The sequence below is a fragment of the Cotesia typhae genome, unplaced genomic scaffold (assembly GCF_013202065.1).
Source record: "Cotesia typhae breed Kobodo isofemale line unplaced genomic scaffold, CoteBio_Ctyphae scaffold_13, whole genome shotgun sequence".
In the NCBI taxonomy this organism is placed as follows: Eukaryota; Metazoa; Arthropoda; class Insecta; order Hymenoptera; family Braconidae; genus Cotesia; species Cotesia typhae.
The window spans coordinates 19,650,801-19,663,090 of NW_027423774.1; the positions used below are offsets into that span (position 1 = coordinate 19,650,801).

At 33.1% G+C, this 12,290-nt stretch overlaps 2 protein-coding genes across 4 annotated transcripts in view; one reads left to right on the forward strand and one right to left on the reverse strand.

Moving 5' to 3' along the window:
• Positions 1-120: 120 nt before the first annotated feature.
• LOC141534638 (uncharacterized) lies at positions 121-4,544 on the reverse strand. 2 transcript variants are annotated; one of them, XM_074254109.1, is made up of 7 exons: positions 4,375-4,544; positions 2,923-4,294; positions 2,759-2,837; positions 1,284-2,700; positions 969-1,209; positions 796-900; positions 121-694 (listed from the first exon to the last, which is right to left on the reverse strand). In XM_074254109.1, exons 2-6 carry the CDS (start codon positions 4,132-4,134, stop codon positions 829-831), a joined length of 3,021 nt encoding a protein of 1,006 aa, XP_074110210.1. In that variant the 5' UTR covers positions 4,135-4,294; positions 4,375-4,544; the 3' UTR covers positions 121-694; positions 796-828. The 2 variants fall into 2 exon arrangements, with proteins under 2 accessions (XP_074110210.1, XP_074110209.1); XM_074254108.1 differs by having other exon boundaries at positions 121-900.
• A 3,914-nt stretch (positions 4,545-8,458) lies between these two features.
• Dnc (phosphodiesterase dunce) overlaps positions 8,459-12,290 on the forward strand; it is a 77,562-nt gene continuing 73,730 nt past the window's right edge. Inside the window, exon 1 of one of the 2 annotated variants that reach the window (XM_074254116.1) lies at positions 8,459-8,573. The gene's annotated coding sequence lies outside the window, so the exon portion shown is untranslated. Of the gene's footprint in view, positions 8,574-10,408; positions 10,427-12,290 lie in introns of those variants that run through there. The other variant, XM_074254117.1, reaches the window with a different exon arrangement.

Below are 12,290 nucleotides of genomic sequence, written 5' to 3' on the forward strand. Positions count from 1 at the left end.
CGTGGTTTTAGTTTGGGAACGGACAAAATGAACGTTGGTCAGGAACTTGGAGCTGGAAGTTTATTATTTTAAATTTAATAACTGGGTCAGATAATAAATAATACTGAAAAATGTACTTACTTAATTTATAATATTAAGAACGACGTTTATGTATGATCGATAATAATCTTGAATAATCACACGTGCGCTAGTAAAGCTTTTACAATGTGGGCGCTCCGGGCGCGGTTTCTCTCTCTTTATCCTTCTTGTGGAGTAAGCGTACAACTCGGTCACTTGAACGACTGCTTATTATATATGTGTATACGAGTAACAATAGTATTTAATAAGCAAGTTTTTATTATTGTTTACGGTAGTTTTATACATTCTTCAACTCTCCAGAAATTTCTGAATTTTTTTTACCAGTAGAAATAAAATAAAACTAATGCTCAAATAGTTAGGAGTTGTACTTATACGGCAGTATAACAGACTATGACTGTAACCCGCCGCAAAGATCTTACGCGATTGCGAACGAAGGTAGTACGGAAAATTGCCGCGTTGGGTTTATAAATGAAAATAGTGAGGCGCTGTTTGATTATCTTCTACGCATGCGCAGGTAAATTACACTGCGCACAATAGTGTATTGAGCACGCGCATAGACGCGTTTTATTCTCCAAACAGCTGATTGTTATTTTGAATTTTATTTCCCGCCAAATTCCTAAATTTATCAAAAAAATTTTTATTATTATTACTATTATTAAATACATTTAAAAAAATTATAAAAAATATTAATTAATTAATTAAGTAAATTCATAATACTTTGATTAAAAATATAAAAATAATTTTTTAGGATCATTTTAATAATTTATTTTCCTTCTCGAGAAATTTGAAGCTTCCGGTGCGACGCAAAACAAATTTGGAAGCCTGAAAATAAGTTTTTTATTATTCATCACATTCTTGCACTGGGTCAGTTAAATAATTAATTGACTTACTAAATTAATCGGCTTTACTTTAGCAATTGGAGCATTTTTTTCAGTTAAAACACCAGGTATTTTTTTCGAGCACTCGCTCTTTGATAAATCTTGTTTTACAGGTTCTGAACGACGAGAATGTCCAGGTTTATTGATTGGCTGTGACGATAAACTCAGCCGGTGTGAAACTTCTTTTATTTTATTTACTCTTGGAGATGATTTAGGTGTCGTAGGTGAAGAAGCTATTTTTTTAACTTGAGAACTAAAAATTAAAAAAAAAATTTATGAGTCAAAGATAATTAAATAAATAATAAAAAATAACATAATATTTCTTACTGTTGATGAGAATTATTTTTATTTTGAATGCGGGGACTGAATCCTGGAGTAACTCGAGGACTAGACCCTCTAGGAGTCTTGGGAGTGACCATTGAAGTCTTGGGAGTAACTGGAGAAATACTGCAAGAAGGTCTTGGGCTTTTAGGAACCGGCAAACTGGAGCGAGTATTTTTATAACTCCCTTCTGGAGTGGAAGCAGCCAGAGGTTTAGTCTTGGGAGGTTTCTTCAGGCAGTCTAGAGTCTGCTCTCCGGTATTTGGAGTGCTGGTTTTACCAATGGAAGTGCGACCAGACCTCGGAGTCGTCGGAGCAACGCGCTTCCCCAACGAAGCACGTCGATGCATATTACCCAGAGGAATCACCGCTTTCAGCGGACCCTTCTTAGGAACATCAAGAGCTTGCTCTGACTTCTTGCGTAATTTACTTTTACCAATCACTGGTACGGGCTTAATTTTAACAGCAGTTTCTTGTTGAACTTGGTGATGACCAGCCACTTGGTACGCGGATGACGACAGCCGGGATTTAATTTCTTTCTTGGGACTGTCAGCACGTACGCTACGGCCAGCCGAGTTAGATCTGCGCGAACTACCAGTATCAGGTATCTGCGTCATCGAGGTCCGTCTTTTTAATCCGAATGATTTTTTAGTCGGGCTGTCCACACTCCTGCGGGCAAGAGATGTCACCGAGCGGCTTAATCCCTGATTTTTCATCGGAGACACACGTGCTGTTTTTACTGGCGAGGTTGCCGGAGTTTTTTCGCTCGACACAATGCTGCTAAACACGCTGTTAAGTTTTTTTAGTAATAATTTAGGCTGTCCAACATTTTCTGACAGTAATTTTTCAAGTGACTCTTGTATACCCGCTATTAATTTTAAAGTACTGCTATTTTGACTTTTATCTTTCGGATCTCCTGACGAATTTATACTGTCTGATGTCTTTGAAGTATTTTCTTTCAAAGTATCATGAGTAAAATCGCTGGTTTTAACGCTTGTATCCTCAAAATTTTTATCTTTATTCGAAGAACTCATACTTGAATTCATATAAATTTCTAATAAATCAGCGTTACTCTGACATTTGACTCCCAACATTTTCTCAAGATTTTTCAGCAATTCAATAGCCTGAAGATTATTTTCAGCTTTTATTAATTTCTTTAAATCCATCAGTAGACTGGCAGCGGCTGGCTTATTCTCAGCATCGATTAGTTCCTTCTCCAACTCACGTACCACGTCGACAGAGTTATTGTCATTACTCTTAAGATGTGATTGCGATGAAGACTGTACTTTATCAGCGGAATTAAATCCTGTACTGTTCGAGGTATCTGAGGATAACTCAATCAAGTTTTCTACTTGTACTTCGTTATCCGTTAAGACCTCAATATCGCTGGAAATTCTTGAAGGTAATTCATCACTATCGCTCGCTGAAATTAAATAATATAATTAGTAAATAGTGAGATAAATTTTCGATAAATTACTCACACTTGTGTGACTTGATAAGCATTTCTTCAAGTTTAGCTGCTATTGATCTCGCATCATTCGCTATCTCCCAATTTTCGTCCTGAAATTATATAAATAGATAGTTAAAATAAAAAAATTATTAAATTGATAATTTTTTAAATAAAATATTGTAAAACATAACTTACAATAAATACAGAATCTGAAGTAATATTATGGTTAATAATAATCGCTTCTGGATCAGAAACTGAACCAGTTTCATTTTTTTCCAAAGACCCCAGCAAAGACTTGGATTTTAGTAAACTAAGTTTTGCTTTCAAGTCAGAAATTTCAGCAAAAGACGTTGAGAGTCGTGAATTTATTGATTTTTTTACTGAATCATTTTCTATAAGTGATTTGCTGGCGATAAAGGCACGGTTTATTTTATTATAAGTATCAGTAGAAGAGCCACCCGATGCAGAACTGAATTTCCGGATGAAAGATATATCCGATATTGTATCACGAGATGAATTGAGAAACCCGTTGTTCAACGGGTCGAGTAAAGTCTCTCTAGAAGCAAAATCTTGAAGACTTTTATCTAATCCAACACTCGTAGTCGAATAAGACCTGGAAGACTTGGAGTAGTGTGGCGAGATGTGATAACCTTGAGACAATGACCGCTGGAGATGGTACCCTTCGTTTTTCCGAGCAGACTCTGCTTCTTTGAGTCCTTGTTGGACACATGAGGCGATTCGTTGGGCAGCTATCGATTTTATTGGACAGTCATCGGAGTTGGTCCCAGACAAGCTGTCGTTGAGCGTCGACTGGTTGAGGATCGACTGGGATAAGTTGACGCTCGGGCTGGATGATTCAATGTCACTGGCCAGCCGTTTTAAATACCTATCAGTGCTAGGTCTTCCCGTGATCGAAGAGTCCAGCAGGAAACTGTCATTCAGACACGACTGATTCAGGATTGAGAGGTCGTGAAACTCGGGAGTAGGCGGTTTCACTGAAATCGCCGGGGTTTTTGATTTATTTACATTTTTGGGGACTGAATTGACCGATGGAGTGACAAAACCGTCCGCTGTTTTATTTAGCTTGCCAGCATGATGGTACTGGTACGATTCTGACTGATCCCCAGTTGACCTACATGACTTCTTGGTGCTGTTCATTGACTTTTCCCAGACTATCTCAAAAGGGTCTTGGGATTTACTGACAAACTCGCTCGTTTTCCGCAGCGCAGAGTCGAATGGATTGTCATCCAAGTTACCACAACCTTCTAAATTGATTATTGGATTATTTATATGGTTAGATTCACCTGGGTTGCCCTTATCATCTGGTAAAGGGATCAGCGGTGACGTAAGTTTAGGAGGTTTTATCTTTTTGTCCTCTGGACTGGTAAGGTCTATCAAATCACTCATTTTTAATTTTTTTTTTCTTGATTTTCAATGACAGAATTTATTCATAAACTTAATAGAATTAATAATAATAATTGTTATTATTATTGTGGTTGTTGTTGTTATAGACCGTTATATTAGACCATTTCAAATTATTAACACCTGATTGGTTGACACATTCTATCTAAAAATAAAATAACCTGTTATAACAATTTGTAATTTATACGCTGCAAATAATTAATTAATTTTTTATTTTTAACTTACGGGCAATTAATAATTCATATCATAATTATGTAACAAAACAGCTGATTAATGAATATTGAATAATTAAGCACTAAACTGTAAATTGTGTTTGTAAATATATACAGAGAAATATTTAACGGCAGGTAAAATGCCGAAAAAAAAAACGTCAACACTTTTTTTGCCGGCCATGACCGCGCACTAGTGCCATCCTGCGGCGGAGAATATTTTAAATGAAAAAACAATATGGCGATAACACGCTCGTCGGGTAGATCTTAATAGACTAATAATTGAAACAAAAGGGTTTAATGTCAGGCTAAATATCAATTAACGCCGAATTCTTGGCATAATTTAATTACTTTTAATATAAAAAAAGTACAATACTAAAAATAGAAAATGTCTGATAATTTTTATTCGTAAAAAATTTTAACATTGCAAAATAAAAGAGAAAAAATGTATTCGCGATAACGATAATTGAAAAAAATTCGATACATGGAGGTAAAGTTTTTTTTTTTTTTATTTTTACTTTTTATATCATCGAATGTCAGCATAAAACGAAAATGGAAAAATATCTAATTGAAAACGCAGAGGTAAAAATAAAGTTCGATTATATGAGGATAATTTACTAGCTCGTAAAAAAAGACGATCAACAAATTAGTTACTTTTTTTTTTCTTGAAGTAAAAAAAAAAGGCATCCCCATAATGCGTAAATCAACCAATCGGATTCTTATGCTCATAGCTGACGGTGGAATCCGCGTAGGCGCAGAGCAAAAAAAAAAACATCCTTACTCTGACTGTTACTCTCCTCTACTCACTCGTTTTTTCTTACACTCCCTGTGTCTCGTTACTTATGTATTTTTATTTTATGTATATATATATTGAGAAAAACAAATATCCTTCGAGTATTAAAGTGTGACATGCTGCTAGTCTGATATTGGATATTTTTTTCATCATTATAATAAATGAATATTATCATAATTATTATCATCATACTGAAGTTAGCCGTCAGCTGTCAATTTAAAAAAATTTTTTAACAATTCAATTACAGTAAAAAAAAGTTTCTAAAAATTTTCACTTGTAATTTTTATTAATTTTTATTTTTACTTGGGGAACTTTTTAGTTAATTATTTTTAATAACAATTTAATTGCTATAAAATTCTAAAAAAATTTTTAATGTCAACTTCAGTGTCATTTATTATTTATCCAGGTTTTTTTCATTGCAATGAGAATCAATTTAGCATAACATTAAAATTAGTAGTTTCTAGAGAATTTAAAAATTTTATTTAACAAAAAAATTATTTTTAAAAAATTGCATTTTCAATTTTTTAAAATTTCTAAATGTCAATTTTTTTCCTAATTTTTTTTGCTATAATTTATTTGTTAGAAAAAGTTCTAAAAATGATGAAATATCTGCAAAATTTATTTTCATATCAATTCAGCAGATAATAATCAATTAAAAAAATTTTTTCAACAAATAAATTAAGGCAAAAAAAAAAAAAGAACACGAAATTGACATTTAGAAAATTAAAAAAATAAAAAATGCAATTTTTCAGAAATAATTTTTTAGAGAAAATTTATTTATTAAAAAAACTAAAAAAATTATAATAGTGACATCTAACTTTAATATCATTTAATTGCAAGAACATTTGAGTAGAGATTGATTGATGAAGGATGAAGGACAGAGCTACTTTCCAAAGTATAAGGAAAATTATATTATTATTTTTTACTGTTTACTGATCGCTGGAATTCGCACCACACACACAAGGTCACGCGTCACCCATTGGTTGCTGTAGTTGGTTGTTATAGGACACGCTGTCAGTTTCAGCTTTCAGTATCGCTTTGGTCTCTCGACGTGCGTGTCTCTGCACCCTTTTGTTCATCAGCTCTGTACTCGTGCTTTCCTGTGTAATGGACATCGAATACACCTGATTGCATTAATGAGTGGGGTGAAATTAGCTTAAAAAGTGCCGATTGTCACTTGCAAATTTTAAGTTCTTTTATCTACAGAGTTTTAATTACTTTTATGTAATAGTTCTTTTAATTAATTTAAAGTTTCTCAACAATAGTCCAAGCTCTTCCATTGTTTAACTCATCAATTGTAGTTATTTTATTTTATTTTATTTTAATTATTTTTTATTATTGTGAATCATAAAAACGTTTTATTTGCGCTAAAGTAATTTTTGTTTTAATTTTAGACTAGAGCTAGCGGATAGACATGGATTTGAATCAACAAGTTGCAGATATCTATGCACATATTTTCCGCGGTGTTACAATAATAAAGTTTAAATAAAATCCAGTGAGTATGAAGCTTTTTATTATTATTAAATTATCTGGTTTTGATGGACGTTATAAAAGGAAAATAATGAAATATTGACAGCAGAGTGTGGCGTGACGAGTAGAGAAAATATAATAAAGTATTTTTCCTTTTAATGTTTTTATTTATATGAAAAACACTAAGTGTGTGTATGTGTGCTGTGTGCTGTGTTGCGTTAAAAGCATCCTCGGGAATTAGTAAAAGAGGGTTAAGGTTTTCTTTTATTATTTTTTTATTCCAAGTTTAATCATTATGGAGAGTGCTGATAAAAAAAGCGGCTGATTTTAATTCTCTGGAATAATACCTGGACAATAACTTCAAAGTAATAGCTCCAACAAGTAACTCTTTAATTTTTTTTTTCTTTTTTTTTTTTTTAATTCCTTATTACTAATTTATTTTCATCAGTGAGGAAACGATTGAGTGACGTCAATGCAAATTTGCGCGCAAATAGTTGCATGGGCATGGGACTACTTGATGATAGGCAGAACTCCGTACTCTGTTCAGAATGTAAGTTAATAATATTAAGTTTGTTATTTTGTTAGTGGTTATATAATTGTATCATTATATACTGATAGTTGCATAATAGACTGTAGATGGGTTCCTGTACGTGCTTCTTACTTAAGTTAAGGTGTAGGTACTTGGCTATTGAAGTCCCAAGGCGAATTATGTCAAGTTATTTTCAAGCTTGCGTGACATTAAAATGTCAACAGGTAAACTCGAAAAAAAAAAAAAAAAAAAAAAAAGATTAATACAATGCGATCGAAAAAATAGTAGATGAGAAAAAAAATAAAGGCCATAAGTATAGTCACGTTGGAACTGGAGAACTCTTCAACCGCTCGCTATTGTATAAAGTCATTTATAAAATGTATAATAAGAATTATATAAATTTTGTTTAGGTATTTTTTGTTAACAAAAAACCGAGCGGAGGGTATTGGATAAAGGGTAAGACGCTGGTGGACGATAACTTGGCGATATTGTAAAAGTTTTAATGAATTTATTTATTGAAAGTTGATAGAAATGTTTCGGGTTTAAATTATCAGGGGTTGTAGTTTAGTATAGCGAGTGTTCTTAAGCAGATAAAAAAAGTAATTACGTCTTTTATATTTATTGAGTTTCTGTAGTCTGTAGACTAACGACGCAGGGATCAGTTGGTTCAATGTTGGGATAAGTAATTGAATTAACTTCTCTTCTAGTGTCAATATCCAAATAAATAGACCCGAGCTCTATAACTATTACTTTTAGAGTCAATTTCCCGTGTGTAGGCCACAAGTAATTGTCTGTAAATAAAAGATCAATAGATATAAATTATTTATTAATAGTATTGAAAAGTAAACATCAATAATGTTAAGTTTATTTGTTTTATCATTTATTTTGACAGCCAATCCAATTACACGTGACTGATGATAAAAAAAAACCGGAGGTCTCGGATGGTAAAGACATGATGAAGGATACTTCACCAGCAGCTACGACAGCAACCAACACCGCTACAAAGGAAACTAGTGAAGTGGATAGAGGGAAAAATAAAAAAGACATGGGTCCCTGGCGACTTCCAACCCCGACCTCGATGATATCGAGCCAAGGAAATCCGTTGACTCCCATCAGCTCTCCTCAATATTTATCTCCCAACGTGTTCCAAGGGCGCAACTCCCTTTGTTCCGTCCATGGTAAGTGATGTTTTATTGCTAATTACTGTCCAACTCACCCTTATGAGTACTGTAACTGACCTTTGACAAAATTTTACTAAAATTTATTTAACATTTTTTTTTTTTTTTTTTTTTTTTTTTTTTTTTTAAGACTACAATCTCAGAAAAAGAAGGCCGATAACTCTGAAGATTGGACCCAGACTAGTCCCTCACAAAAGCACCTCAGCTCCGACGAGCACCACCGACGGCGAGTGGCCAGCCCATAGGTGAGTTTTTAAGATTTAAATTTAAAAACATCCCTGCGTAGACATAACAGGAGCTTGTTATAACATTATACCCGCGAGCTTTTTTATCAACGAACGCTAGCAATGCCGGTACAGGCGGCTGGTAATGTAGAAGTAGAGCTTGAAAGCTCCCGAGGGTGAAGTGAAGGTAAATGGTGGTTCTCTAGAAAAACATTATAATGATAACACTGCTGGAGAGTTGGGCAAGCAGAATTCCCCCGGGTGTATTACCAAGAGATTTAGCCGTAAGTTTGTTTGGGTAGAAGCTTAGCCAAGCTTTCGACAGCCTGTTCTGGGATTACGACTGTAGGGTATTTTTGGCGGACAAACGTTTGTATTCAGTGTTATGTATACTGGCATACTACTCTGTATACATTACGTACTATACACTGAAGACTAAACACTATGCTGATAGTGAAGTTAGCGGCGTTGGCGCGGTAACCACAACATTCTGAGTTGAGCTTTCACCGTTTAACGTACAAACGCGTGATTTCAGTACGATAGTGGTCAGACGGTAGTTGTCTTGCACTGGAGGCACGTGTAACTAATCCGCCGGTGATTTGTTTGAATAAAATCAATCTTATTTCAATAATATTTGTTAAACAAAGTTATTTTTAGACGTAGATTTAGAACTAGAGCTTGAGCTATGACTTTAGATCTGGAACTGATAACATTTGTACTGCTTTCGCGTATAAGTAGTTCATATATAAATATATAAATATATTAATAAATAATTAAATATAAAGAAAGACAATGGGGATTTTTTGTCGGATATGAAGTTATCGATTGTGATTCAGTGTAAAGTTTATCGTGACATAAAGCTTTTTAACAGCGATAATAGTGCTAGTTGTTGCTGATAGAACAGTACGGTTTCAATTGCAGGTGCAATTGTCTTTGTAGTTTGAGTCGTAGTTTCAGATTTAAATAATATAGTAGCGTGTTTTGGACTAGTAGTCTTTGTACGTATCATAAATTATATTGTTATTTACAGTAAGTAGTTGCCCTGTCTGTGATATTACTTAAATAGAGATATTATTATTTAACAGGGCATTTAGTTTTATCGGTAAAGTTTTTTATTAGTTAATAGGAGTTAGATAATAAAGACAAATTGTTTTTCGTTTATTATACATAAAACGTGCAATGAATTTACGATTAACTCACTATTGTTCTGATGAGTATGCTTCTGCAAATAGAAATCGATAGTTGATTATTATTTAGGAAAGTTTCGGCTAAAATAATTGATTATGTTTGTGATGTTGAGTAGTGAGTAGTGAGTAGGGTACTGATGGCTTTTAAAACTTTTCAAGTAAATATTGTAATTTTTTTCCTCTATCGATTGTAAATATTTAATATTTGGATTTCATATGCTGGATATTATTAATTATTGATTGTTCATCGGGAATATTGTCTGGTAATACCGTTTTAAGTTTTTTGATTTTTTTAATATTAAATTCTGGCTGAGGGAAATCTGAGGAGGAAAGTTTTATGGTTAAATAAAATAAAAGCGAAGAATAAAATAAGAGAGGAGAATAGAGCCCGTGAGGAAGGAAAGTAATGAAATACCCGAATAAGTGCGAAATGTTGTCACGTCGCGCGTGCAGTGAGAGCGGACCACATCCCGCGGATGTTTACGTGGGTGTTGGAGCTAATAAAAATGCACCCGGTAATTGGTCTGGTGATGGTAGTGCTGTCAGCCATCACGGGCATCTTTGGGGCAGGCGTCATCATGGACCAACCTCAGCACCTGTACTTAGTCACGCAAGCAGTCGCGCTCTCCAGCCTATTATCTTGAGGACAAGAAGAAGTTGGCCGGCTGCTCCCAGTAGATGTAGGAGGTGAGATAGATCTTGTTTTATTGTGTAAGCTTCTATTATGTAACAGGATATTGTATTTTGGATTATATTGATGGTGTATAATTTTAGAGAGAGATTATTAATCACTCAGGTGTAGATTTATATTTAATTATTATCATCCTCTGATTAAAGTTGTCATTGAGTGGATAATGCCGTGGGTTGATCCAAGATTAAAAGAGCGGTGTCTTTTAGTCAGGGTAAACCGTTTCTGTTAAATATTCATGAAAATCATATCTTTCTTTATATATATTTTTTTTTAATTTTTTTTCGTCACGAATGTCGGGAAAAATTGTTTTAAAATTTACAGCAAAATTGTCTTTTTATTTAACCATGAGGAAATATTGTCTCTAAAGACTTTGGGAAAACATTATCTTAAAAAGCTTTTCAAACATATTATACTTTAAATTACTGAGGTAAATTTCTTTTTTTTTTTTTTTTTATTGAAATTACGAAGTGAAAAAGTTGTTTACATAAATTTTTAAAAAGTTTTAAGATTTGTTATTGTGATATATATTTTATTGTAGCTTATTTTAAGTTCGATTTATAAATTTATTGGCAGTGTAGTTTTATGAGAATTTTTTAAAAATCATCCCAAGATGCCTTTGGTTGTAAAAAGTTATTGAATTGATTTTTTTTTATTTTCTGGAAAGTAATTTTAATAAGCTTTTATAGATATAGTGGAAGTACATAACGAAATTGATATAGAAAATATTTATTTACTGATAAATTATTATTATTAAAATTTCATAGTTGACTTGAAAGAACAAGAAGGTAAAAAAAAAAATTATTATAATAAGATGTGAGCAATATATTTTATTTTATATAAAAATTCAAACAAGACAAGTGAAGTGCTTTAATAAAAATTTTTTTTAAAAGCAATTTTAACAAAACTTTTTTTTTTTTTTTTTTTTTTTTTTGTGGGATTTCCATATAAATGATGAGTAAAGCATTTCCATTATAATTTTCATAAAAGGGTTTTCTTCAAAGTTCTAAAAAATAAAGTTTTATTTAACGAAACCCGAATCAGAAATTAACACAAATAAAATTTAATAATATTAAAATTAAAATATACGATGACATATTTAATATTTATTATGATGTAAAAAGGAGCAGCAAGCAAATAAACAGCGAATAGCTGCCACTGAAATTAGCATAAGCATAAGCAGTAAAACAAGTTGATAACAAAGAGTTGCGTGTGCTGTTAAATAGCTGCAGTAATGGAGGAATAGTACGGCATAGCATGTTGCAGGTGAAATAGTAAAATAGTGCGGGACTTCCGCGGGCAGTCAGCACCCGCACGAGATCTTTTACCGGGTAATAACCTCGCCGGCAACACTGAGTGCATGACTATGTGCTCACTGAAAGTTTTGCGAGTAAAACACCCACACTGATACCAGATATTAGACGTAGGTCTGTAAATGTACGATATACATCCATACATACTAGGAAACCAAAGATGTTTATACTAAGCGCCTGCCTAGAGCACAAAAGTCCTGTCCAAGTATTGACCCGTCTGTCAATGTCTATTCCTTGCACGATTTTTGAGGGATGTGAAAATAAGTTTAACTGTTGATTAGATCTCTATGCCTCCGGGTTTTAGTCTCTTGGTAATATACCCGTTTTTTATCTTATAATATTGAACGACCCCCAAGTACCGAGCCGACAGAGAGACGAGGGAAAAAATAAGAGCTCATAAAAACCAAATGCTTGGAAAATCAACTTTTAAGATTGATTGTTTACGTCAATCTCTACACTAATTCCACAAAACCAATATCTTTTTTATTGCTTCTTCACTTTTATTTATTATCATTACGCTTTTTTATTTATATTTATATTTTTATTTATC

What these genes read in the sequence shown, in the direction of transcription:
- LOC141534638 (XM_074254109.1), bottom strand. Translation starts at nt 4,134, where the DNA reads ATGAGTGATTTGATAGACCTTACCAGTCCAGAGGACAAAAAGATAAAA. An exon ending in AAAAATAATTCTCATCAACA is followed by an intron (nt 1,210 to 1,283) that starts GTAAGAAATATT and finishes TTTAATTTTTAG; the next exon opens with TTCTCAAGTTAAAAAAATAG. An exon ending in AAGTAAAGCCGATTAATTTA is followed by an intron (nt 901 to 968) that starts GTAAGTCAATTA and finishes ACTTATTTTCAG; the next exon opens with GCTTCCAAATTTGTTTTGCG.